Source organism: Nipponia nippon, unplaced genomic scaffold (genome assembly GCF_047370975.1).
Source record: "Nipponia nippon isolate SJK-2023a ecotype South Korea unplaced genomic scaffold, ASM4737097v1 scaffold_4, whole genome shotgun sequence".
In the NCBI taxonomy this organism is placed as follows: Eukaryota; Metazoa; Chordata; class Aves; order Pelecaniformes; family Threskiornithidae; genus Nipponia; species Nipponia nippon.
Genome location: NW_028262358.1, coordinates 53253974 through 53279295, shown reverse-complemented (window position 1 = coordinate 53279295; position 25322 = coordinate 53253974). Strand labels below are relative to the sequence as shown.

Here is a 25322-nt window from a genome sequence, read left to right as displayed (position 1 = left end):
AGAAGCCTGCAGGGCAACCATAAGCCATACGGGCACCAAGAAAGGTGTCGGATGGGCACTGCCAGAACACCCAAAGGTGTGTTTCCAACTAGCTGGCAGCAAGTGTTTTGCTGAGGTGACGGCTTTAGCATGGCCCAGTACTGCTGCATCCACCAGTGCCCTAGGCAAGCCGAGGGGGTTGTTCGGACTCAAAGCAGAAGCTGTGCGCGGTGTGCCCTCCGCCCAGCCCCTGCCCTGCACACTCCACCGGCTGCGGCGGCGGCCCACTGGGGCTCCGGACAGCCTCACAAACGGTAACCCCGCTCGCTGCCAGGAGTCGCTGGCTCCCAGGGGGGACCCAGGCCCCCCCGAGGGGGCCTCTCCCTCGCAGGCCAGACCGGGCCGGGCCGCAGTCCCTCTCGCCTTACACCAACGGCCGCCAGGCCTCGCGCACCGACCCTCGCCTGTGGACGGACCCCGGCCACAGGCACCAACCCCGCGCCAACCACTGCCACTGCCACTGCCACTGCCACTGCCACTGCCACTGCCACTGCCGCGCATGCGCGCGGGCGACAGCCGGGCACTTGGCCCTGCTCTCAGGCCCCGCCCCCCACCAAGGCGGACGCGCAGCTGCCAGAGAAGGGCAGCCCCGCCGGCGCCGCGCGCGCTCCTCAGCCTCTTGCTCCGCCCACCGCCCCGCCCCGCCCCGCGCGCTCGCTTGCCCTCGCGCGCGCGCCCGCCCGCGCGGCCGTTGGGGGCGCGGCCGGCAGCGGGGCCGCGCGGGAGCGGTGAGGCGAGGCCGGGCCGGGCCGGGAGAGGCGAAGCGAAGCGAAGCGAAGCGAGCGCCGCGGCGGCAAGAGCCCGGCGGGGCAAGAGACGAGGCGCGGCGCAGCCTCCCGCGCCTCTTCCGCGCCTTCCTGCCAGCCGAGCGACGGCGACGGGTGAGCCGCAGCTGTCCGCGGCCGGCGGGGCGAGCCGGGGCCTGCGCCCCCGGCGGGGCTGCGTCCCGCTCCCGGCCGGCGGCGGCGGCTGCCTGGCAGCCGGGTGGTAAACGAGTGGCGGCCCAGCGGGGGGCGAGCGCCCGGGGTCGCGGCGGGGCGGGGGCGGCCGGGGTCCTGCGCCGGCTCGGTGGCGGCTCCCCGCTGTCCCTGACAGGTCCCGGCCGGCAGGCGGAGGAGGCCGCGGGGGGTTCGGTGTGCGTGCTCCGGCGGTGTCCCCTCCTCCCTGCCCGCTCCCCGGCTCCCGCAGGGCCCGAAGCGCTGAGCGTGAGTCGGTGCTAACGTGCCATGTAGGGTGGCCGCCGGCCGCCCCGCCCCGCCCCCGCGCCTGGCCCCGCTGCGGGGCCGCGGCCGCCGGGAGCGGGTGGCCGCGGCGATGGCGGAGCGAGCCCCGCCGCTGCCTCTTCCTCTTGCCCCGCGGTGCTGCCAGCGCTCGGCGGGGTGTCGCGATAGCACGTGGGAAGGGGGGTAGGGCCGGGGTCCGCCTGGAGCTGTCGAGGCTGCAGTCGGAGAGTCTCCTCTCTACATGGAGGGAGAGAGGAAGAGAGCAAATAATCCAGAGGTATTGCTGAAATCCTTCTCTAATCCCCCGTCTTCGTGTATTTCGAGTAGTGGGCTCAGGTCATGCAGGAGGTGGTGTTCTGGCTCTTCTCTCAGTTCCTCTTTTGATGGCTATTATTGACATGCATTGGAACCTTTTTTCCCCTCCTTTATGAAGGTGAAGAAGGTTGCGTAGCTGTACTCCTGTAACCTCACAGGTTGGCAATCAGAAGCGTATAGGGAGATGACAGCAGCTTGTTGAACGGCACGCACATTGAAACAGTCGTGTGGCCTCACTGCCAAAAGTTCTAGCGCCGCTGTTGTTTGCAGCAGGTCTCCTGAATTCTCCAGGGAAAAAACCCGTGGGCTGGAGAGACGGCTTTCTTTTGTTCTGTAAAGTTCCACTTGGATTTGGCTGAGGAGCTTTTCATAATCCTTGTTTCCCTTTTGCTGATTGTGTTGTTAATATGCCAAAATAAGTGTGTGTTAGCATACTAATCCAAAACCAAGCCTGTGCTGCTGTAGCAACAGCATCACCTTGCTTGTGCTAGTACTTTAGGCAAGAGATCTCCCTCCGCTTCCTCTAGAATCGCTGTGTAGCACTTGATGGTTAAGTCCTTTCCCTGGACAGCTGCTGCCTTCTGCTGCGTGTTAATGTCATACACCTTAACTTGTGCTGTGATCTGGAGGGTTAAGGTTCATGCGTCCCTGCTGATGAGGATGTTACTTATGCTTATTTATTATCTTGCCCTCTCCCCCCTCTCCCAAAAGTACAAAAATATTATTAAAAGAACTTTGGTTGGTAAGCAAGTTAAATACTTGGAAGACCGAAAAATACCCTGGCAACTTTAATGCGTCTTCCACTCTATATGCATGTAAATATCTGTGCATAATTTCTCCATAGTGGTCAAGTTTCATCCAGAGAAGAAATAGATTCAAAGGGTGAATTGGGGTTGTATTGCAAGCTGAGACTTTTTGTGGGGTCTCTGTCTCATTCTTTTCCAAAGTTAGAAGGTGTTAGAGAACAGGAGAATCCCAGCAGAATGGGCAAAGGCTGTGCAAAAGCAGTGGTTTTACTTTGCTTCTTGAATGTTCTTTCTTTTGCACTAAATTCTTCTTTTACTCAATTAACTTCTTAAATTTGGATTATATTTCCCTTGCCTCCTACTTTGATGTTAGAAGTGTAATGGGCAAAGTAAGTGCTGAGTTTAACTAGCAATATCTGGTTGGAAACTCCCTGGGGAAGATTTCTGCACGTTTGTGGACAACCAAGTTTTTGACCTAGGTCCTAAAGAGTGTCTTGTAGTACCTTTGTAAAGAAGAAAGCATATGGCTATTACTGTTCAAGTGAGTCCTGTAGCTGCTGTAGATTTCAGCTTTATAACAAACCTGTGCTCTGTATTCAGTCTAATTGAACTAAAAATAACAAATAAAATTTCCTTCATATTGACAAACATATTTCTTTGGTGAGCTCTGTCTCAAATGAGGCAAACGCCGTTTGCTTCTGGCAATGAGATCCAGTGGTATTGAGATGGGACCAGGGAATCACTCAGCTAGTGATCACTGTACTGGTGACAATTGTCTTTCAGTTTCCTTATTTGCACAATAAGAATAAAGATAGCTCAACTGTTTGTTGGTGAGATGGTTAGATTGTATAAGGAGTAAGTATTCCTGAACAGACCACAAATAAACAAGTAGGTACATTATTAAGTGAGGGTAACAGAGAAATCCTATGTGTCTGGGCACTGTCTAGTCTCAATATTGAATGAAGGAAAAACACTGAAAAAATCTTATCATATAAACTGGTCCAAAACAGACCAAGAGAGTTAAAGTCAAGCTGTAGGGGAGCTCTATATTCTGACTTACTTTGCAAGCTACTGTTTTTAATAGTTTTTGAGGTGACACTTGATGTCTTGTTTTAATTTTATTGTAATCTGTTAATGCTACTTGAATCTAAAATACCCTGCAAACCCTTAGAGTCTGTAGAACATCTAGTTGAGTAGACTGTGCTGTTGTTTACCAAATGCCAAACATTAATCAAAGCTCTTAATGTGAAATCATGATGAAAACCTGATAGGTTTAAACTTAAGGCATGAGAACGAGAGGCGAAGTGAGGTAAAATTCTAATTGGCATAGTTGCAGCTTTTCATATAAAACTTAAGGTAGTGGTTCAGGTTGATGGTTGAGTAGTGATACCTTGTTTAGACTTGGTTACATAGGTGCTGGAAGGTGGGCGGTGTTTACTTTGTTGAAGTTTAAGCTTTGTATTTATTTATCTATTTAGAAGCATCTCTAGTAGAAACTGTAGTTTTCCAAAAGTCCTATGGGACAGAGTTATTTGTTGGAGTGACAGATTCATTGCAAATAGGATCTTTTTAGGAGTCTGCTTTATTGACATAGCTCTAATGCCCTTACAAAACCTTGTTTTAGCTGAGTCACTATTGTCATCGGCTGTGGAATGTGTTTGGATGGGAATGTTCAGCTGGAGTCGTTGGGGAAAAAGTAATAGCATCAAGCCCGTTGGCGTTTGGAAAAGGCAGTCTAAATGATATTAGAGATCAGAAATTGATGACTCATTATACATCCTAAAACCCTGCACAAAAGCGTAGTGCAGATCTTTATGTTTTCCAGTTCTTCATTCAAGTTAAAAACATATTGAAAGAGCTGGTATAACGTGCTCATTATGAGATATATTCCCAGCTTCCTGTCATCAAGTATTTGAGATGGGTGAGTTTTTGTTTAGAAAATAGTTTTTTTAGAACTGGATATTTTTTACTATGTCTGTTGGTTTTAAAACCAAGCAGCTTGGAAGGGGAAAAAGCCTAGCAGGTGCTGCAAAAAATATCTTTCATTTGATAAGAAAGTGAAATACCTGAAAATAGAATAGATTAAAGTTGTTAATGCTGTCTCTGTTCTTGTTCTCCTATTCTTTTTGTTCTACTTTTAATTTTTCAAAATATTTTAGGATAAACTCCATCTTTTCTACTTTAGTATTACCTGGTGCGGTGGGGGGTGGGAGGGATCTGTTACATTTTTTTGTGTACTATCTATTTGTGCTGTACAGTGGTCAGGCCATCTTCTAACAAGGGTGTATTTTTAATAGAAAAAAAAAAAACTTATATGTAGAGAGTACATAACATCTGCATTTCAGTCTGGGATTTTGGAGAGCAGTTGTGTTCATGTTCTGTTTACTTTAAGTTGTTTTCTTATTTTGCTATGGGAACTGGTTAAACTTGTGTAGTAAGACCTGAAATAGTATATTAACAAGATTTTTGGCCTGATCTCTGTAAATATACAGGGGTCAGGAATTCTGTGGCAACATGTGTGAATTAAAATACTATGTAAAAAGAAGGATTTATTTTTGGCTTCTTTTGGGTGGCTAAAACTACCTACTGTAATACGAAATGCATTATTTTTTCCAGTAGTTCTGTTTCTGATTTCTGAGAAATGGCTTGTTTTCTTTTCTTTTTTTCTGAAGGATTTGTGAGAAGTTATCTGGGGATAAGGATATCGTTGTTCCTTTGGGTACATCACCTTGGTTCCACCTCTGTTAAGTTTTAGTGATAATCTGTGGGTATGAACACGTGGAAGAAGCAGCTTGTTATAGTAAAGAGCTTTTTAATATTAAGCAACTGTTTAATAAATCTCATGTCTGAAGACTGAAGCTGGACAAATTTTAACTAGACTCAAATGCAGTTTGTAAAAGAATCAAACTTTAAACTTACTTTATTTATTTATTTATTTATTTATTTATTTATTTATTTTAGTTCTCCAGCTGTTGCAATCTTTAATTCACATTTGGTTTTTTTCTTAAGTGGTTCCTGGTAGGCCAAACCAAAGAATTAAGTGAAGTAGGTCAGAATAATAACTTTTAATAATCTCTTCTAGCCTTAAATCTAAACAGGTGACCATCTAGCGTGACTAACAGCTAGCAATAAGCTAAAATGACAGAAATGAAATTGTTTTTGCAAAATCGGTTAAAAACTTGTTTATTTTTCCATAAAACCTGCAAAATATTGCAACATTTGTAGCTCCACATAGTGTAAGCACATGACCTTTTCAGAGGATTGTACATATGGGAAGCAATTTGTACACCTGAAATGAAACCTTAACTTCTGATCTCATTTCTTGCAGAGTCTGCAGAAATCAAGGAGTCGCACTGAGTTCAAGGTCAGAAGTGCTTTACACATGAAATCTACTGGCTCTCTAGCTGATTCTGCCCTGTCACCATCTCAACAGGTAGAGTGCTTTTGTGCCTGAGCCATGCAGCAAGCGCAGCTGTTCCTGGTGTGGTTGTCCTGTGTCAGTGTGTGGCCAAAGGCACATTGAGGCCTTTGGGTTTCTTCTTTGGGGAATGTGTCAAGGAGACAAGAATGCATGGCAGATCTGTCACAAAAGTACTCTAAAGAAAAGCCTAGTAGTTTTTGTTTTGATTTTTAACGCTCACAGAGTTTAATAGTGATAGCAGAAAGTGTTCCATCATTCCATCAGAGCTTCTATTCTAAAATGGAACAAAGCCAGACACATGGAGCATCAGTGGAGGGTCCACGTCAGTCAAAGCAGCATTTTGCTTTCGTCATTTTCCCCTTGATTCTATTTTTTTTTTTTGGCTGCAATGATTTGGGAGGAAATATCTCACTGAATTCTCTGAATGGGAGGAAGATGGTTTGGTGCTAGGGAGAAAGGAACTCCTAAAGTGTTACTCAAAAGAATGCAAAATACAGGTCAGGTCCTGTAATAGGGTGTTTGGTGCAGGAGTAGACATAGAAGAGCTTTTCTTTATAAGGTTGACATAAAAAAGTTGCACTTCCTTACAATTATAATACTCAGTATTTTTGCTGTAGTTAGAAGTTTCTTTTTGTTTTGGTCTGGTTTGGTTTTGAGGTAGATGGATAACTTTAATTTATGCTTCAAAAAGCAGTTAGTACATACTCCTTCAGTGCTAGATAGCTGATAAAACTAGAATCTTTCCAGAAGCACGTATCCTCCTGAGTTTTTTTTCTTGCAATAAGAAGCCATGTTTTGAGCCTGACCTTTTTCTGCCTCTTTTGTGTAATACATATGAATTGCTGTAGACTGTGATGATAATGGTGGAAGTAGCATACTACTTGTATAGTAGTTTGGGCTTTAGTAATTGAAGCTCCTTCTCATGTGTTCAGTGATTAACAAAAAAATAATGTAGACTCACTCTAGTATGTCCAATATGTGCAGTCACTACCAGGCAGGGAAGATGCTTTCTTCTTTGTTGTGGATTAATTTATGTTTGAGAATGTGGAGAAAACTTGTCTATCCAAATGTTTTTAATATAGTTTTAACTTCTCTGATCTGCCTGGTTGTAACAGAAGCCAGGGTTGTCCCGATGAACTCAGGGGTGAGGGGCAGTAATTTGTATCCTGTAAGGTTGAGATTTTAAGTGTAGCGTCTGAAAGGATTCTACTTCCTAAAAGTATGTCTGATGTAAACTAGTTTGAAGAAATACGAGGCTTCATAAAGTTCCTGTCAGGAGCTTCTCTCTGAAATCAGAAAAATTGCGTAAAAAAGAACAATTGCCTAATATATAAGATATTAAAATATGGCCACATATACTACTCTATTACCTGTGCAACTGAAGCACATACCTTTAAATTTGTCACCTCTTAGTCATGTTATTTCACGTTAATAACTTAGCAGTTTGTAATGTTGTTTATTGTTCTTTTGAATTTACCATTTTAAAGAGTAGTTGGAAATTAGTGTAGCATTAGATTAACTTTGCTGTATGTCCCTCTTTCCTGCCTTCCCAATGCTATGGAGAGGCATTTAAGCAGGATTTGAGGTACCCAGCTCCCTAATATGAGGACAATGGCTGCACTGGTTTTGGAGAAGCCTCAGGGTGGGGCTGTTTAACCTTAGACTTTGTGGAGTCTTGAGGAGGTAGAGTTAGAGCTGCCTTTTGTTGCTCACCTCAAGCAGGGATGGCAGCTAGTTGGTGGCATTTGCCGTTCTCCAACTGAAATGGTGTCAAAGAATGCCAGTTCATGTTTTTCATCGGTTATTTGAAAACTGTTAAATCAAAGCAGACCTCAGACCAACCAGCCCAAACACCACCACCCCCAAACCCAAAAGGGGGGCATTACATGTATAACATAGAAAGTTAATGCAGCCATGCTATTGTAGTAATAGGCTGAGGTGTTGAGTTTTAGATACAAAAATTGTTACTCTTTTTGTGCAGCATAAGGGATCACAAGACAAGAAAAGCTTACCTTCTACTAGACTGCAAAGCTTGTTTAAAGCATTTGATAGTTAGACCTGTGACTCAAGGTCAATGGTAGTTATTCTCCCATGCATGGTAGTATATAGAAGAATAAAATAGCTTGTTCAATAATTATCTATAGTACTGCCAATTCTATTTTGGCAGAATATTCTAAAGCTTTTTTTTTTTTTAAATAATACTTCTCTCTACCTCTTGCCCTATTTTTCATCATTTTGTCTCTGAAAGTTTCTGCATCCTACCATACTTGTTAGCCACTGTTTTAGCCAGAGAACTGAGTAAAAGCTGGAAGATTCAGAAATATGGCAGTCTCTTCTACTATCTCCAAAACAAAAGAGAATTTTTAGAATGGTTTGCATATATTTGGCTGCTTGTGGGTGGATTTGGATGCTCCTGGGAGTTTAAACCTGTAGTACTGCTTGTGTCTCTCTATTCTTCTACTTCCTCGAACCAGTAATTTAGAGAACCTGTTGGCCTATTTAGTTGAATTTGATAGAGGGAAGAGTCTCAAAGGTAGTTGGGCTTTATAGGTTTGGTGAATAAAAGGTAGCTGAGTAGTGGAGGGTTCCAACAGCAGTAATACTTGCTGCAGTTTCCTATATTACTGGCACCAAAGGATTCATGTAGAAGAGAGTAAGTAAGCAGACTTTGGGTTTGACAATACTAAGTACAGCTCCTTATACTGCGTGGTGGAGAAGAGAGTGAGAGCTCTTACTTGCAGCTGAAGTATTGCGTGGCGACTGTTTGAGAGTGTTATTATGCTATTTTAATGTTTGTGTTACAACAGCAACTGAAAATCATGTGGCTGTAGCAGCTGGAATTTTAATCCTTTTAATTACGACAGATTTTCAAAGCATGCTCTGGCTGATTTGGTCAGCTGACTGTATAGTATGTACAATAACATCAAGTGATTGCACAAATTCTGAGAGCAGTGGTCACCTCACTGGAACGGGATGTATTTTTAGGTTTCTCTGCTAGTAACAGTCAAGTGTGTGTACTTAAGCATCTCATATGAACTGAAGCTAGTTGCTGACACTACACTATCAGAAAAGGACAGCTGTTTGTTCTTGCTATAGTCATTGATCTGACACCATCTTCTCAGCAAATTGTGGCAAGGAACACAATGGGGTTAAACACTGTAAATATTATTGGTACATGTTTTAATGACAGGTATTTTTCTTCAGGTCAGCAATGACACTCTTTGCTAGCCCTTTCAATTTTCTGTATCGGAGTAACTGAGAGTACTTTGTTACCTCCAGCAAGAATTTTCTTTATCTCCCTTTCACTCAGCATTTTTTTCCTTGATAAGGCAAAGTTTGGGAAGAGGATGGTTCTTGTTCTCAGTGTAGTACTAGTGAAATATTGGTTCTCGTTCTTCAAAGGAAAATGATTCATATGTGGATGCTCTTAATGAATCAAAGAGGTGCTAAGTTCTGTGGTTCACGAGGTTAGCTTACAAAATGGAGGGACCGTTTGTTGATTAATGAATGTGCTAATTCTTGAGGTCTTATCCATTATTTCACTAGTTTGATAGGCTTATTTGGTTTTTTGCCTTTGGACTTAATTTGCAATTTGATAATTGAATTATATCAAAAGCCTTAACTAGTTTAAGCAGTCCAGGAACTCATGACGGCCCGAAACAGTTGTTGAGTTTGAAGCCCAGGTATTAAAATAAAAAATTAAAAATGCAGAAAAAGGACATTTTATATATATATATATAAATAAACGGACTTTGTAGTAAGCTGTAAATAAAATGTGACATTCTGACTAAATTGAAGTTCTGCAGCAGGTGCTGTGAAGTTAAGGCTTATAAGCAGGATGCAGAATTTTAGTGAATGTACTGCTGATGGTCTACTGATGGCCAAAGAGATTTTAAATTACATATTTAGTTAAGGAGCCAAAGGATTTAAATTTTAAGCAAAATGGCAACTAATATCAAACTTTTTAGTGACCAATAAAATTCTAATTCACAGAAACTGAGAGAATAGGTTACTTCAACTATTTAATTGATCGCATGCATGCTGCTGCTTTATAAAAACAATTGCAAGCATCTGTTATAGAACTAAATTAGCACCTACCTATTGGTAAAGCATGGTATTTTAGTGTCTGTGCTGGCTTTCATATACTGTCTGTTAGTGATATTTGGTGTTTTCACCAGGTTTTGTCTCCTTACACACTTCAAAATTTCATTTGCTTGTATGAAATCATTAAGTTTTGGTGAATATTAGCTTATGTGTGAAAGGAGTCCAGGAGCCTGAGAAAAGCCAGTATCATCATGCAACTCGTGTTTCACAATCCGACTTGTAAAGACCACGACAGTGTGCTAGGGAGGAGGATGTTTTGGTAGAGTGTTCTTCTGTGTAAACTCGCATGGGCTATTTAATGATGGTTGACTAATTTAGGGTATGTCTACAGAAATGGTGCAGGCAAACATGAGCTCAGTTTGACTGCGTTCTGAGCTGCCTGCATGCGGGCCAGCTTTGGCCCAGAAGCAATAGAACACGGCTGGCCTAGCAGTGTGCGCTAGCTAACGCACCTGCCCTCTGCTCTAGAAGTGGCTTTTTCTGGCTGTCTTAAAGAGAGCAGGGTGCATAGCTCTTTGCAAAGTAGGTAAACAATGTATTTTTTTTTTTAACATAATTGGGGTAACTGATTAAATTAAGCCTTACTGCTACCAGACTGCTTGTTTCATGGGAGCAGAACTGTGTTTAGATATATGAAGCAAGGGCTGGGCTCTGTCAGGGCTCTTGCATTATAAACTAGTAATTGTCTTTTTCAGGGCTGTTTTCATTTTGTTTTAAGTGCTTTCAAATACACACATAACCTGAGAGCTTCCTTTTGATCTCTGCTCACCTGTTGACTTCAGGAAAACTAGAGTTTGGTTTCAGTATTGATGCAAAACTCTGAAATTTTATTTGGTCTAGCAACAGGTAGGCTGCTGTATTTGGCAGGAATTACTTAGAGAGGGCTTTGCTAGAAGAACTAAAAATATCTCAGAGAAGTCAATTTTCTCTTTTTCATTCTTTACTGAACATGTTTCAGCTCTTTGCAGTAGATGCTATCTGACTTAATATGCAAGTTGAAAGCAGGTTGTGTGCCAGAAAGGTTTGCTAAAACGTTTAGTAAGTCAGTCAGTCACTGAGTTCAGTGACTGATGCGCTTGACAATTTATTCGAAACTTACTTGTTACTCAGTATATAAATACTAAGGTATGGTGGGAAAAATTCAGCTGTGTTTTGCCTGCTAAGTGTAGCACATATGCTTCTTTGTTAGAAGTGTTCAGGAGAGTGGGTGGCTAAAATATTTGAGTTATCCAGATTACGAGGGATGGGGGGATGAGGACAGATTGCTACTTAAAGTTGGCATGAATTTCAAAGCATTAAAAGAATACAAGTGAGTGAAGTGTCACATAGGTTTCTATTTAAATGCTTTAAATAATTTAAAGTGGAATGTCTAAAAGGCTGTTTTGTTTCCTCTTACCTTCAGTTTGAACAAAAGGAATAATATCAATCAGTTTTATTCTTACAGTTTAGAGTATTTTTAATTTAAGAAGTTTTAATGGATTAAAACTAAGGTGTTTAGTCTGAAGACAACGCATGAGAGCACTTGTTAGCTAGTAGAATAAAATAAGGCACCATTTCTATTAATCTTAAATTCTGTAAGCGTTTTATTTTTCAAGAAAATTGCTGGAGGGTGGGAAGTGAGGAAAAGATGGAACTGAGCAATGTATTTTTGACACAGTATTTTGAGATCTGGCTCTGTGCAAGTCATTCTCTGATATCTCTGAACTGTAATCCCTAGTGGTATCACTTCGGAGAGGGAGTTTGTTGGAGCGTAGGGGAGAGCTTGGTCACTTGCGTGGGCCTGCACTTCAGCTAGTGAGCAGTTCCAGAACATCTTGAAGTATGATACAAAGACGCAAAGTTTACTCTCTTCCTTTTTTTTTTTCTTTTTTTCTCCCTACCACACCAAAGAATTGAATTTTTTGTTTGTGTCAATTTTTATAATAGATTAAGCAATGAATTTTATTTGGCTTTTTATTGCTGTTTGGCCTTCTTATATGAAGTTGTTGTGTTACCCTTACACTTTGAACTGCTGCTATTGTAATCATGATGGCCATAGGATGCATTAAAAAAAATTACCTTTTGTGGGTTGAACTGGAGGTATAGACAGGACCTTTATTTTAATGTGTAGTATAATTGCTACCCTTATGCAACAACTACTATAAAAATTAGGGAGGAGCTATAGGCTATAGATGAAGAAAAAAAGAAGAGTGAAGAGCTGTTGTAAAGGACTGCTGTCTGTCAGAAGCATGGCGGGGCGTAGAATGGGACATGACAGGGGATTGAGATACACACTGAGGGCTGCAGGTTGCCTTAAACAGAATTGCATGAAGAGGATGTCAGGAGCTTAGGTGGTAGCAAGCAGCCCAGGGAATAGGTTGCCTCTGTTTAATTTAGAGAACTAGAGATGAAGATGAATCTGGCTTCCTTTATTTCATCTCCCTACTCTGTAGAGTTATATGGTTTATGATTTTAGGTAGTAGGCCATAGTCAACAATCATGGTTTGGTTTTCATTGAATCATCTATTTGCAATGGGCAGGGGAAAAGAGCTATTCCAGAGGGAAGGATTATACAACATTTTTACCTAAGTTGTACATATTATACCTGGTGAACAAATGCATAGACTATGTCTTGAACTCTGATACCCATGTGTATCTTTAATTTTCAGGAGAACTTTTAAACACCTTTTCTTTGAGATAAAATGTCACTTGTTCTCTTAAAATGGCTACTGATCAGTTCACATTTTAACATATATCTCTCTGTACACATAGAGGATGCAAAGCTGCGAATAACTGTTAGTAAATATTAACAACATTGAGTTGATATTCTATGCTTTTGTCTCCTTTCTCTTCACTCAGAATTGGATTTACAGTCATGGAGGAACATCAACAACATTTACACTGTGTGAACTGTGTCAGCCGTCGTTGTATGACCAGACCAGAGCCTGGCATTTCCTGTGATTTGATTGGCTGCCCGTTGGTTTGTGGAGCAGTTTTTCACTCATGTAAAGCTGAGGAACATCGCATGTTATGTCCACTTGAAAGAGTGCCTTGTTTGAATAGTGGCTTTGGATGTCCCTTCATAGTAGCCCGAAATAAAATTGCTGATCATCTAGAAGTTTGTCCTGCAAGTGTGGTATGTTGTACGATGGAGTGGAATAGATGGCCAGTCAGTTACGCAGACCGAAAATCTTACGAAAATCTGAGTAAAGATGTTGATGAAGTGGAACAGCTAGATATGGCTTTAGCCCTTCAAGACCAGCGCATGTTATTAGAATCACTTAAAGTAGCAACTATGATGTCAAAAGCAGGAGATCAAATACCAGAATCCAGAGAGCAAACCTCTGTCAAATCAAGTGCCCCAGATACAGTGCATTCAAATGGCTTGATGCCTGTAGATGAAGAGTCCTATGGCGCACTTTATCAAGCTACTGTGGAAACAACAAGGAGTTTAGCTGCTGCTCTGGATATCCTGAACACTGCTACAAGGGACATTAATATGTTAAGTTCAAGGCTCTGCATTTCACCACATGAAATGAAAGAAGATACTGAGATTAAAGAACAAGCTTCTAATGGCGTTATTCAGGATAAAAACTCTGACCATGAATATCCAGAGGAAGATAACATAGGAGCAGTTGGGGGAATTAACTTTGATAGCCTGAGTCAAAATTCACAAATGGAGCAAAATGGTTCTAGTGATATTTGTTACGATGTAGTGCAAAAGCACGACTTAAATATAAACCTCAGTAACTCCTCACTTTTGTGTAATGGCTTTCATGTAGAAAATGAATGTTCAAAGGTGTTGGACCAGAATGAAGATCTTGGTGTATCTAATGCAAAACCATCCAGTGTAGCAAATGGTGAATGTACTACATCTCATGATGATGAAGCATTACAGTCTTGCAGCTCCTTCCCTGTAACAGCACAACTTAAAGAAGTAATATCAGCTGATCACTTAGTTAATGGCAATGTTAATCATGTACTCCTTCCCCATAATGCTAACGAAGAAGAAATGTTAGAGAGGCAAGTGGAGCAAGAAAGATTGAGAAACGTAGATGCGTTTTCACTTTTACGGCATCGATCATACAAATTCCTTGTTAACCACTATTGGTCTACACCAAAAGAAGACAAAGCTGTTGATACATCTGATTTGGAGATAACAGAAGATCCTATGGGTCTTCAGGGGATTGATCTAATCACTGCAGCTCTGTTGTTTTGCCTAGGAGACTCTCCTGGAGGTAGGGGGATATCAGAAAGTCGCGCTGTCGATGTGTATCACGTTGACTTTGGGACCCAAACATTTTCTCTCCCATCTGCTATATTGGCCACAAATACAATGGTGGGGGAAATAGCTTCAGCTTCTGCATGTGATCATGCCAACCCACAGCTCTCAAATCCCAGTCCATTCCAGACCCTTGGACTGGATTTGGTATTGGAATACGTGGCTAGATACCAAACAAAACAGCGTTCAATGTTTACATTTGTTTGTGGACAGTTGTTTAGGAGGAATGAATTTTCGTCGCATTTTAAGAATGTGCACGGTGACATTCATGCTGGCCTTAATGGCTGGATGGAGCAGAGGTGTCCTTTGGCATATTATGGGTGTACATATTCTCAACGAAGGTTTTGTCCTTCAACACAAGGGGCAAAAATCATTCATGACCGCCACTTAAGGTCATTTGGAGTTCAGCCTTGTATATCCACAGTATTAGTAGAACCAGCAAAAAGCTGCTTAATTGGACTACACAATGACCATCTGAGTAGTCTACCTTTTGAGGTTCTGCAGCACATTGCTAGTTTTCTAGATGGCTTTAGTTTATGTCAGCTTTCAAGAGTGTCACGTTTAATGAGAGATGTGTGTGGAAGCTTGCTTCAAGCACGTGGAATGGTGATACTGCTTTGGGAGAAGAGAAAGTACACAGATGGACGTTCTTCTTGGCAGATAAAAGAAAAGGTAAGTTATTTCTTATTTCCAAGGTGAAACGGAAGGTATTAAATTGGTCATGTCTCTGCTTTTTCCCTTAATATTTTCCTTGATCACTATTGTAATTACTGTTTTTTGATATAATATCCCTTCAAGAAACAGATTGTCATGTAGAACAATTAGGGAAAATTGCTAGCAGGTTGGTTCAGTCTTCTCCACACTTGAAGAAGTAGAAGTTAAAGTAGTGTCTGTCTAGTTTTTAGTTGATGTAAATAAATTAACCTCTGATTTTCCCAAGATTTTAAGATATTAAATGATTACTTCATGATTTTCTTCAGTATCAATATTCCATGAAAGTGGGAAAGTTGCCTACAAAGTTTGCTTTTCTTGCCTTCTAGACTGTTTACAGCAATTTCAATATTTGCTCATCTGTTGAGATCCTGTCCATTGACATGATATTGAGTGCCTGAAGTATGTAAATAATTCTTAAAACCTTTGGGTGACCTTTGTATAGTACAGTTTTCACCATTTTCCCCTCCTTCCCCTTCCCAGAACTGCAGGGTATCTGCAGCAATCATTTGGAATTGCAGAAGTTGATCATTTCATAAATGGATCATTGTGACTGGTCATGCAATACTTTGTCATTTGCCTTCTGATTTCTTCTACTTTGTAGATGCAAAAAGTATTGCCTGCCTTTCTTCCCAGTGTTCAGAGTTGACTTGGAATTTGAATCAGCCTGGGACTGGCTACACAAAGTTTAGCATTGTATATTTTTGTCACGTTGATTTTTAGTATGATTTATAGTAGCTGCAAAACATCGCCTGAAAGTGTTACAGCACAAACATTCGATTTCCTGCTCTGAGTTCAGGTGTCTTAAAACATTTTGAGCCTAAATGCAGCTTATTTTCTAGGTTTGGCGCTTCAGTACAGCCTTCTGTACTGTGAATGAGTGGAAGTTTGCTGACATCGTAAGCATGGCTGACCACCTGAAGAAATGTAGCTACAATGCTGTAGAGAGAAGAGAGGAGGCTGTTCCGCTGCCATGTATGTGTGTAACGCGAGAACTCACTAAAGAAGGACGTTCACTGCGCTCTGTTTTGAAACCAGTACTTTAAATATTGCAACCACTCCCAATTGCACATACACTCAAGCACCTGATAAACCTCGGTAATGTTACGTGACACTTTATTAATGTACTAAAGATACTTTCTAGCTAAATCTACTCTGTCACTGTGTATATAAGGTTTGAAGTGACATTTATTTTTTATAATACTGTTTAGCTGGAAAGTAATGAAAGTTGCCTTAACGTTTGAAAAATTTGGAACTTGCTGGACAGGGTAGTTTTATCTAACTTATATAATTTAAGAACAAAATCCTAAAAGTGTGTGTTCTGATTCACTGGTGCCCATGTTGCTGTTGACTGATAACATTTCAAAAATGGCCTCTAAATGGTATGCACATTTAGATAGGAAACACTGAGTTGTAGTGAGAGAAAATCCTGACCAAATGTACTTTCTGTATTTGGTCTATTTTTTTTAACAAATTATAATCCAAATATTTGAAAGATAAGGAAGAATTCAAAGCTTCATAGTAGATGTTTCAAACACAGCTTTTAAGTGCATCTTTTCTCATGAAATCGGTGTTCTAGTGCTCTTCCTAGTTAACAGGTGATCTAGGATCAGCTTTTTTTTTAAATTTTTTTTTTTTTAGGAATTATCTAAGTGAACTCAGATTTACAGCAGCTTAATTTTTAGTACAACTTTCTTTTGACATGTCAACAATGATTATTTTTCTTCTGAACTATTAACAGTTATTTCACTTTTGGGAGCAAAACTTTTAGAGCTAAGAACATGGAATACTAGTTTTTACACTCTCACCTACAATGACATTGATACAAAATGTTTAAAATGTTTTTCCTTGTCCTGCAGTTGGCTGAGGGTTAAATTGCTTGAGCAGTCAGAAATTGAAAGTATGTGACGAACAGTTATGAATTTATAATGCAGCTAATGAAAGGGCTTTACTTGTTTTACGGTATTGTGAGATGTATTGTCTCCTTTTCTGTTAATTTGTCTATAAAAATGCTGCTTTTCTGAGGAGCATTTTAAATTACTGGTATGTATAGCAAATGTATCATCTTCATAAGATGAGACATGATTCGTTATTTGCATAAGGCATATCAGAAATGTATGTTCAACCACATCTGTTAAATGAACAACTCCAATTTGCTTCCAGTCTTCCATAATAAAAGATCTTACAAAGCATTTCTGAGCAGAGAATACATGCTATGAAAAATGGCCTGATATAGCAAAACTGTATGTAATAACTTGAACTGACTTTCCAACTTGTTTGTATTAATGTTGGTGTCTCTAGCCTGTTGCACTTAGCAACTGTGCCACAAAGCTAAAACAGAAACAGACCAGAGCTTGGAACAAAGAAATACAGTACGTATTTCCATTCTAGGAAAAAATAAGGTATTAGTAAGGAGGAGATGTTTACAAAAATGGCTAAATTTATTACTCGTAATTTCTGTACTGGACACTTGTTTATGGCTAGTCTGGATGCATTTCACAACTTTGGTATCTGTGCATTTCCCATTCTGGATCCAGTCCAGCTAAACATCCACTGCCTTTTTCTATCCAGAGTGCTACAGGTGCCCAGAAAAAAAATAAATCTAGTTCTTCAGTGCCATGAGTTGAAATTACAAGAGCTCAAACAGAAGTTCTGCCTGGATCTTCAAACTACATGTTCTCTTCCTACACTTTCTCTTGTTTTGTTTGGAGAGAGGAGAGGAGTAAACCCTCTACAGCAGTCAGCAATATTTGCAGTAATTCTTAGCTGTTACCACAGTTGTGTGGAAAGGAGAATCTAGATTCATGTACAAATCTGACTATACCAACTGGGTTTTAGGTAGGAATTTTAATGCCCCCTGCCCCGTTCTCTGAGTGCACTGAAATGCTCATTACCCACAAATTCTTCAGTACAAGGCAGGAGACAGACTTTCATCAGTTCTTGTCTTTTAGCTCTAATGGCTGCTGCTCTCCAGTGTTTAAAAGCAGTTGTGTGACTGGAAGGATCCTGAATGTTGAGGAGTTTATGGCTGCGATTATGGCTAAATCTACTTTAAAACATCTGTCTTGGGTTACTGGTATTTTTTAAGTCAGCAATGTGGTGGTTTTGGAACTTGACGTTCTTTGTAACTACCCAGAACCCTGATAAGTATGGTAGGCAGGCACGTGTCTCGGTTGCTTAGGAAAAGAGGGTATTCAGTTAGAGGAGCTGGTGTTGGTAGAATCTCGCTTGTAGCACAGTGCAGATCTACATCTAAACCATCATCTGTTGTTGATCTATTAAAATGAACTTTTTAAGTACTCGGTGTTCTTCTTAAGAAATAACACTATTTCTCAATACATGCACTTTTGTTTTCAAATGTAGATACAGGCTTTTTTGTTAAATTAGGGTTTTTTTAATGAGAATCCAGAGCTATTAAAATATCAATGTTGTAAACAAAATCTCTGCCTTGTAAACTGCTCCAAATGCAGGAATACAATATAGTTAGGATAAAAACTTTTTTTTTTACACTGCTATGCAGTTTGTAAAACATCTATGGTGTATAGTCAGTCTATCAAAATGTGGCTTGTTCACATTTGCCCTTGAATTTTAAAAAATGTTGTATCCCTTTCCTGGTACATCTTCCTTACAGCATATATAGACAGCTGTTCCAGTCTTTCTTTTACTTGATACCACATTGCTACTTTGTTTTAAATATTATGTTTTCAATCATTATGCAATATTTTTTTGCAATGTCTGTTGAAATCCTAATAAAACTTTTGGAGTTTCTCTTTTAGTATGACTGTACTTTTTTTAAAGCTTGTTACCAGCCTTCCAGTGTTCAAACATGGTGCTCAATGTCTACCTATAGGATTCCAGTAAGTACTCAAAAAATTAAGTTACAAAAAGGAATCTATTTACAAACATTTAAACATTGCATAATTTGGAAGTGATTAATATGTATTCACATTCACTTCGTTATGAAGATCAGTCATTCCTTTTTAGACTATATGCCCATTTCTGTTGCTTTGGTCTATTATGCAGCATAGATTTCCTTCCACAATTAAAGATTTAACTACATAACATTGAAGACTCATATTGTACCTTGTAGGTTTGTTTTAATTGTTTTTCCTGAAAAATAAATTGGAAAGATTATCTGATCAACATGATACACACTTATGCTACCGGTTTTTGAAGAACATTTTCAGTGTATTGTCTCATGAGTAAAGTTTTCTGTAGAAAGTTGTTGCTTAAAATGGTACAGAAGCAAAAATTTAGGGTGTTTTTTAGATAATAGTTGTAGTTCAGACTGTTCATGGAATGGCAAAACATAAAACAAAACCTCACTGCCCAGAAATTGACCTTTTGCCCTGGCATTTGCTAATATGAGTATGCTAATAGTCTTTACAAATAAAAATGTACCTATACTACATAAATCTGATAATAAATTAATGTAAACTGCGTTGAGTAATGTGGTGTGACTCATGGTTTAATTTCAGCCATTACAAACTTGTGTCTATTTTACTTTTTAGACAGGCCACATTAACCTTTTGTTTTTCTCTCTCCGTAAGTGGATTAGATATTCTGCTGTGTAAGGAAATACTTTTGTCTTGCTTTAACTTTCTTGATGCTTGAAGTATTCTAGAGGATTTTCCTGTATGTTTTAGCTTGTTTTTCTGAGAATACTACTGCTAAAACTATCTTCACAAGCTCTTATCTGCTGAATGTACTTCCCTAAAATGAGATTTAAGTTCAGTGGAGAATTCGATGCTTGCTGTAATATCAGAAAGCTGATTTAAATTCTTTGATCATCTTCAGATGAGCGAAATTTTGTGGTTGTTTACAGCACTGAGGAAAAAATAGCATTCAGGTAGTGTTTATAAAAAGCTATGGCATGTAAAACAGAGACAGTTTGAAGAATGGGATTCTCATAGTGTGACTGTTCGGCATGTGGTGAATATTGTAGCAGTAATCCAAACTGGAGAGGAAAATTGAATGGAGAAGTAGGCTTAAAATAACAAAGGCATCCAGTCCCAGCATAGAGACTCCTCTGAAGGACTGTGTTTGTGAGAGTGCTGGGACTTTCTGACTTGTGCATGCTGCAACTGTGTTTTACTGATGATTTATCAGTCTTTCCATGATAGCAGGAGTTACCCTGCTGCTATTTGAGCTCTATAATGTACTTTAGTTGTAAGCTGTCTCCAAGCGCTGCCTGTATTCCTGAATCAAGTATTAGTTAAGTTGAATGCAGTCCTCTCTACTGAATGCAAGGTGTGTATTCAGTGTAGGTTCTACATGCTGGTGGTGTCAGAGGCGATATTTGGTAAGAATAATAGAAAAATAAGGTCCTTCGGATATGGAGAATTCATCTGCATGGTTTCCATCAGTATTTGCCAGAAAAAGGAAAGAAAAATGTGTTAGGGAATGCAAGGAGCAAAATAAGATGACCGATACCAGGCCGTTAGCAAGTTATAGTGAATGCTAGTTGAGAAAACGTTATTGATCATCATTAGATGCACTATGAAATGTGATAGCAAAAGTCCACACCTCTGCCATTTTGACAAACCAAATTCTGCAACACATGCAGTAGTAGGTAGGCAGACTGGTTATAGCCTCAGGTAGTACTTACATGCTTATTTTGTATACATTTATGATTTTAACTGCAAAATATAGGAAAAAAGCTGGAATTTCATGAGGTATGAATTCACAGAAGGTTAGATTTGTAGAATCAATCATAAAAATGTGATTTCTGCCTTGAGGATATTTCAGTGTTGTGGTGCTTAGTTTCATCCTAAACTGTCCTGACATTTATTTATTTATTTAAAACCATAAAATGAATGAACTGCAGAAAAATAGTACTAGGAAAAGTTGCGATGACCTTACAAAATTATTTCAGTTTGACAGTGTCATAATGTAGTATCGAACTGAGAATTTTACAATATAAAAAACGGAACACAAAGAGTAGATTGTAATATATGCTTTTCATTTAAGGTTTGGTTTCCCCCGCCCCCAAGGTAGTTTTCAAGCATGGAACCAAAGAGCTGTCTTCAAGCTTATTGTGATTTAAATGGAGAGAATTCTGCTAGCAAGATGCAAGTTGGGTTGCGTTAGCATTTGTCACGTGAACATCCCAACAAAGGGGTAGGCTGCAGAACGAAACTAATCTGATTATGTGACTGGCTAGCAAATGAACAATCAAGGACCTGGCATGAATATCTGTTGGACTTTGTTCAGAAGTGTTAATGTTTGATTGTTACGTGTCACGTAATCTTCTGAATATTGTGTACTCTTTAGTATTGTAATTGTATAGTTGTGTTCCACGTGTGATTCTGGAGGCCTTTGCAGCAAACAGGAAATAATGTGCTGCTTAATGAGGTTTGAACCTTGGTTAAGGTAGAATAGGACTGTTCTGAATGGTGGCGGCTGTTCCTGAGCATCAGCTGTCTGGAGTTTCACATCCTTCTGTGTTTCAAGAGTAAAGGATAAGTGGATGCCTTGTTGCCTAAGCAAGGTGGCTTTACTCTTAAGCAAGAAGAGTTTTATATGGTATCTCCTTGTGTGCATGGGTTTTGATATGCAGATGAGTAGGACGTTCTTGATTTAACAATGCAGTAACTTCTCAGCAGATGGGATTGCACACAACGCAAAACTGCTTCCATGTTTTGTGAGAAAACAGGTTCAGTCTAAGTGACCTGTGAGTTGGACTTCAGTTAACTGGAGTTGCAACTTGGAATTATATTTTTCAGCTGATGCCATTTTGGATAGACAGAAGCATTTACGTTAAAAAACAAAATGAACCAACCAACCAGGAAAAAAAAAAACACACGCCAAAAAACCCCACCCCAACAACTAGAAAAATTCTCATTGATGGATTTCTGTCCTGTTTCTATATACGAACAGTTCATTAATGTTTGTTAGGAGAGTGGCAAGTAACCAGAAAACTCAGTTTCTATATTTTGTTCAAATGAAATCTACCGCCTATAGAAAGTGCATCATTTTAATGAAAAACAAAAGCAAAACAAAAGGCATTTACAAAAGCTGTGTGATGGGCAGTGTCACCTTTCTGCTGTCCTTTTGATCTTCAAGTGAAGTTTTAATGATACCAGATTTTCTAATTTTATCAGCCAGATGTTTTTTATTCTGTTTGACTAGTTCAAGTATGTAAATAGCTGAAAAAAATCTCAGGGCGTTTATAGGTGTTTAATGGGCTGCGACACTTTCAAGTACAAGATGCTACCATTGATCTTTGTCGTAGGGGGTCTTTGCTAAGATTCTGGTGGTTATTTTATACCTCAGGTGCAATGAGATGATCTTTTCAACCCTGTATTGAAGATCAGGGACAAGGGCAATTCTCATAGCTAGCTACGATCCTCCATAACGTCTTGCAACTCTTCAGTTTTCTAGGAGTCACGTTGAACCTACAAGAGTCTTGCCTTGTGTCAGTGCTTATCTATTTAATGTTTTGCACTTGTCTTTTTTATTTCAAGTACTGTCCAGGTTTCATAGGAGAAACTGCTTTTATACTTAACAGGGAAGTTGGCAGAAAAAAAACCCAGAACACTTAATTGTCTCTATGCTTTGAGTGTTCACATTTCAAGTAATTTGGAAAATGTGCCAGATGGGTATCACAAACTAACGTTAACCAATATCGAAATCATTATCTTTTCCATCCAAGGTGGGGCAAACCTCTGGATCATTAAATTTGTTTCTGATCATCTGATCAGGATACCTGAAGAAAGTCTGTTTTTTCACAGTGGTAGACAGAAGAGGCAGATTGTAACCAAAAAAATGGTTCTCATTCTGGCTGAGACAACAAAAATCCTGCCTTATTTTTAGAACTTCCCGGAGTCCTGCTCCTCGATCTAATCTGGGAGAACTTCTGTGGGTACTCCTCCTTAAGCTCGTCTCCTTTGGAAAGCGAGTCATGACAGGTGAACTCATGTTCAAAGAGTTAAGCACGCCTGCTCTCCTCCAAAATAATTAAATGGAGGCAAAACATGAGCAACTTGGTCTACTTTGGTTAAGTTGAAAAGTTTCTCTTCGATGCTTAGGTATGACACGGTCCCTGTGATCCTTGGTTACCGATTGTGGTGTGAGGATGGGAAGCTCTCCAAAGTTCAGTAAAAGTGCATTTAGTAGCCCTTTACACACCAGTAAGGGCCATTCTGTGTTTTTGCAGTCATGTCACAGGAAAATTTACTCAAGGACTTAGTGCTTCTGCTTGCAAACTCTGTTCCTTATCAGCAGGTTAATCTGATCTTGTCTCTTCACGAGGATGTTTTTTGAATGTGTGACCATCTGCCTCCTTCTATTGAAGCTAACAGCCTTTTTGGTGGCTGTGATTTCCACTGAGTGATTTTAGAAAATTCAGCCTTTATGGCAGATTCTGTTTATGCAAGGTACTTTCCCTCCCCACAAGTAAAGGTTCCCCTGTGTGCATACTTCAAATTCTTCCCTGGGATATTGTCTTGCTGCCACTGAAATCAGGAGATGACTCTACGTGATTCACCCTAAGGGATGTGTATTCAAGATTGAGGCCTTCCTCACTGAGGGTGTAAAGTATGCTCTATCTTGAACAGGACTCTGCTGGGCTTATGTGGCAGGGGTTTGGTAGCAGCTGGGAGGGGGGGAACCTCTGTGAGAAGAGACTAGGGGCTGCCCCATGCTGAACACAGTTGGTTCTAGATGGCTCTGCAATGGACCCACTGCTGGACAAAGCTAAGCCCATCAATGAAGCTGGTGGCACCTCTTTGAAAACATACTTTAAGAAAGGGTAAAAACCACTGTGCAGCAGCTGTGAGAGAAGAGTGACAAAAACGTGAGAGAAACAGCCCTGCAGACACCAAGGTCAGTGAAGAAGGAGGGGGAGGAGGTGCTCCCAGGTGCTGGAGCAGAGATTCCCCTGCAGTCCATGGAGAAGACCATGGTGACTCAGATGTCCCCCTCTGCAGACCATGGAGGATGGCACAGGATCAGTTTTCAACTCTGCAGCCCCTGGAGGACCCCATGTCAGAGCAGGTGGATGTACCTTGAGGGAAGCTGCCACCTATGGAAAGGAGCCCATGCAGGAGCAGGCTCCTGGCAGGAGCCGGAGCCCACGGAGAGGAGCCCACACAGGAGGAGCAGGTTTCCTGGCAGGACCTGTGACCCTGTGGGGGAACCATGCTGAACCAGTCTGCTCCTGAAGGACTGTACCCCGTGGAAAGGACCCACATTGGAGCAGCTTGTGAAGGACTGTATCCCATGGGAGGGATCCCACTCTGGAGCAGGAGAAAAGTGCGAGGAGGAAACAGCGGCAGGGGTGAGCTGTTATCAACTGACCACAACCTCCATTCCCCATCCCCCTGTGCTGTTTGAGGGGGGAAGAAGATAGAAGAGTTGGCAGTGAAGGAGTGAAGTTTTAGCCTGGGAAGAAGAGTGGGGGCAGGGGGTGAAGGTGTCTTTCGTTTTGTCTTTGTTTCTCACCATTCTACTCTATTTTAAATTGGCAATAAAATAAAATTATTTTCCCAAAGTCAAGTCTTTTTTGCCTGTGATGATAATTGGTGAGGGATCACCCTGTCCTTATCTCAACCCACGAGCTTTTCCATCGTATTTTTTCCCAACAGGACTTCTTCTGTTGAAGAGGGGGAGTGAGAGAGTGGCTGGGTGGGTGTCTGGCAGCCAGCCAAGATCAAACCCACCACAGGGACAAAACCCATTAGAAAGCACTTCCACCTTTTTTGGATCTGTGGCAGTTTGTTCTTCAGGTGTGGTTGTCTCCACTCAAAAGGAGAAATCGTGTGTGTAGAAAAAGGCCCGTTCTCTAATCACTGGAAAGCTACTTGAGATGTATTGCCCATGTGAGTGTTTACATTCTGCCATTTCCAATGGGGCTTGGAAGCTGGAAGGAACATGCAAGAGCCTGGGAGGTTGAGATATAAGGCTTACTGTGTTGATTGGTACCATACATGAGATGATGAGGTCCTATGACTCAGGAAGATAGGTGAGCACCACCCCTGCTACATGTGAGAGGGAAGGGTCTGACCACATCCATGGAGGTCCTAGCTCAGACGAAAAAGTACTTGGTTTTGAATTATTGGACGCATATGTACTCATAGTATGAATTTGTAACAATAGCACCACTCAAAAGATTTTGCTTCTTAATAACCAACTGGTTTCCTCTTACTCAAGTGGTTGAATAGTTTTGATTCAGGGTTTTGATCCAGAGTAGGTGTTGAAGCCTTAATTAGATTTGTCATCAGGGTTGCAGTGTTAATGATGGAGTGAAGCAGATTGTGTGGTTTAATGTCACTCAGCAATATCATTCAATTGGAAAGCTGTAATTCTGCTTTGCAGAAAAAAAATAGGTTTTTATATTTTCCTTCTGCTTTGGAATGAAACGCAAACTTTTTGGTATAGTTTTTGTCAAGAAAACAAGCGAGATACAGATGTTGAGAGTAACAGCTGAATGGTTAGGGCATTTCGTAGGGGGAAGATCCAGTTTGTCCTGTCTCCAAATTAAGCAGAGAGGGAACATTCAA

At 40.7% G+C, this 25322-nt stretch overlaps 1 protein-coding gene across 4 annotated transcripts; it reads left to right on the top strand.

Annotated features, from left to right (window-relative positions):
- Window positions 1-728: 728 nt before the first annotated feature.
- On the top strand, window positions 729-18588 carry FBXO30 (F-box protein 30). 4 transcript variants are annotated; one of them, XM_087776580.1, is made up of 5 exons: window positions 729-920; window positions 4996-5123; window positions 5652-5756; window positions 12687-14781; window positions 15663-18588. In XM_087776580.1, exons 4-5 carry the CDS (start codon window positions 12703-12705, stop codon window positions 15864-15866), a joined length of 2283 nt encoding a protein of 760 aa, XP_087632706.1. In that variant the 5' UTR covers window positions 729-920; window positions 4996-5123; window positions 5652-5756; window positions 12687-12702; the 3' UTR covers window positions 15867-18588. The 4 variants fall into 4 exon arrangements, with proteins under 4 accessions (XP_087632706.1, XP_087632705.1, XP_087632708.1 ...); XM_087776579.1 differs by lacking the exon at window positions 4996-5123; XM_087776581.1 differs by lacking the exons at window positions 729-920; window positions 4996-5123 and adding an exon at window positions 1063-1539.
- Window positions 18589-25322: the final 6734 nt, after the last annotated feature.

Coding starts and splice junctions, on each gene's coding strand:
- FBXO30 (XM_087776582.1), top strand. CDS start 12,703: ATGGAGGAACATCAACAACATTTACACTGTGTGAACTGTGTCAGCCGT. Junction 14,782..15,662: donor CTTGGCAGATAAAAGAAAAG/GTAAGTTATTTC, acceptor CTTATTTTCTAG/GTTTGGCGCTTCAGTACAGC.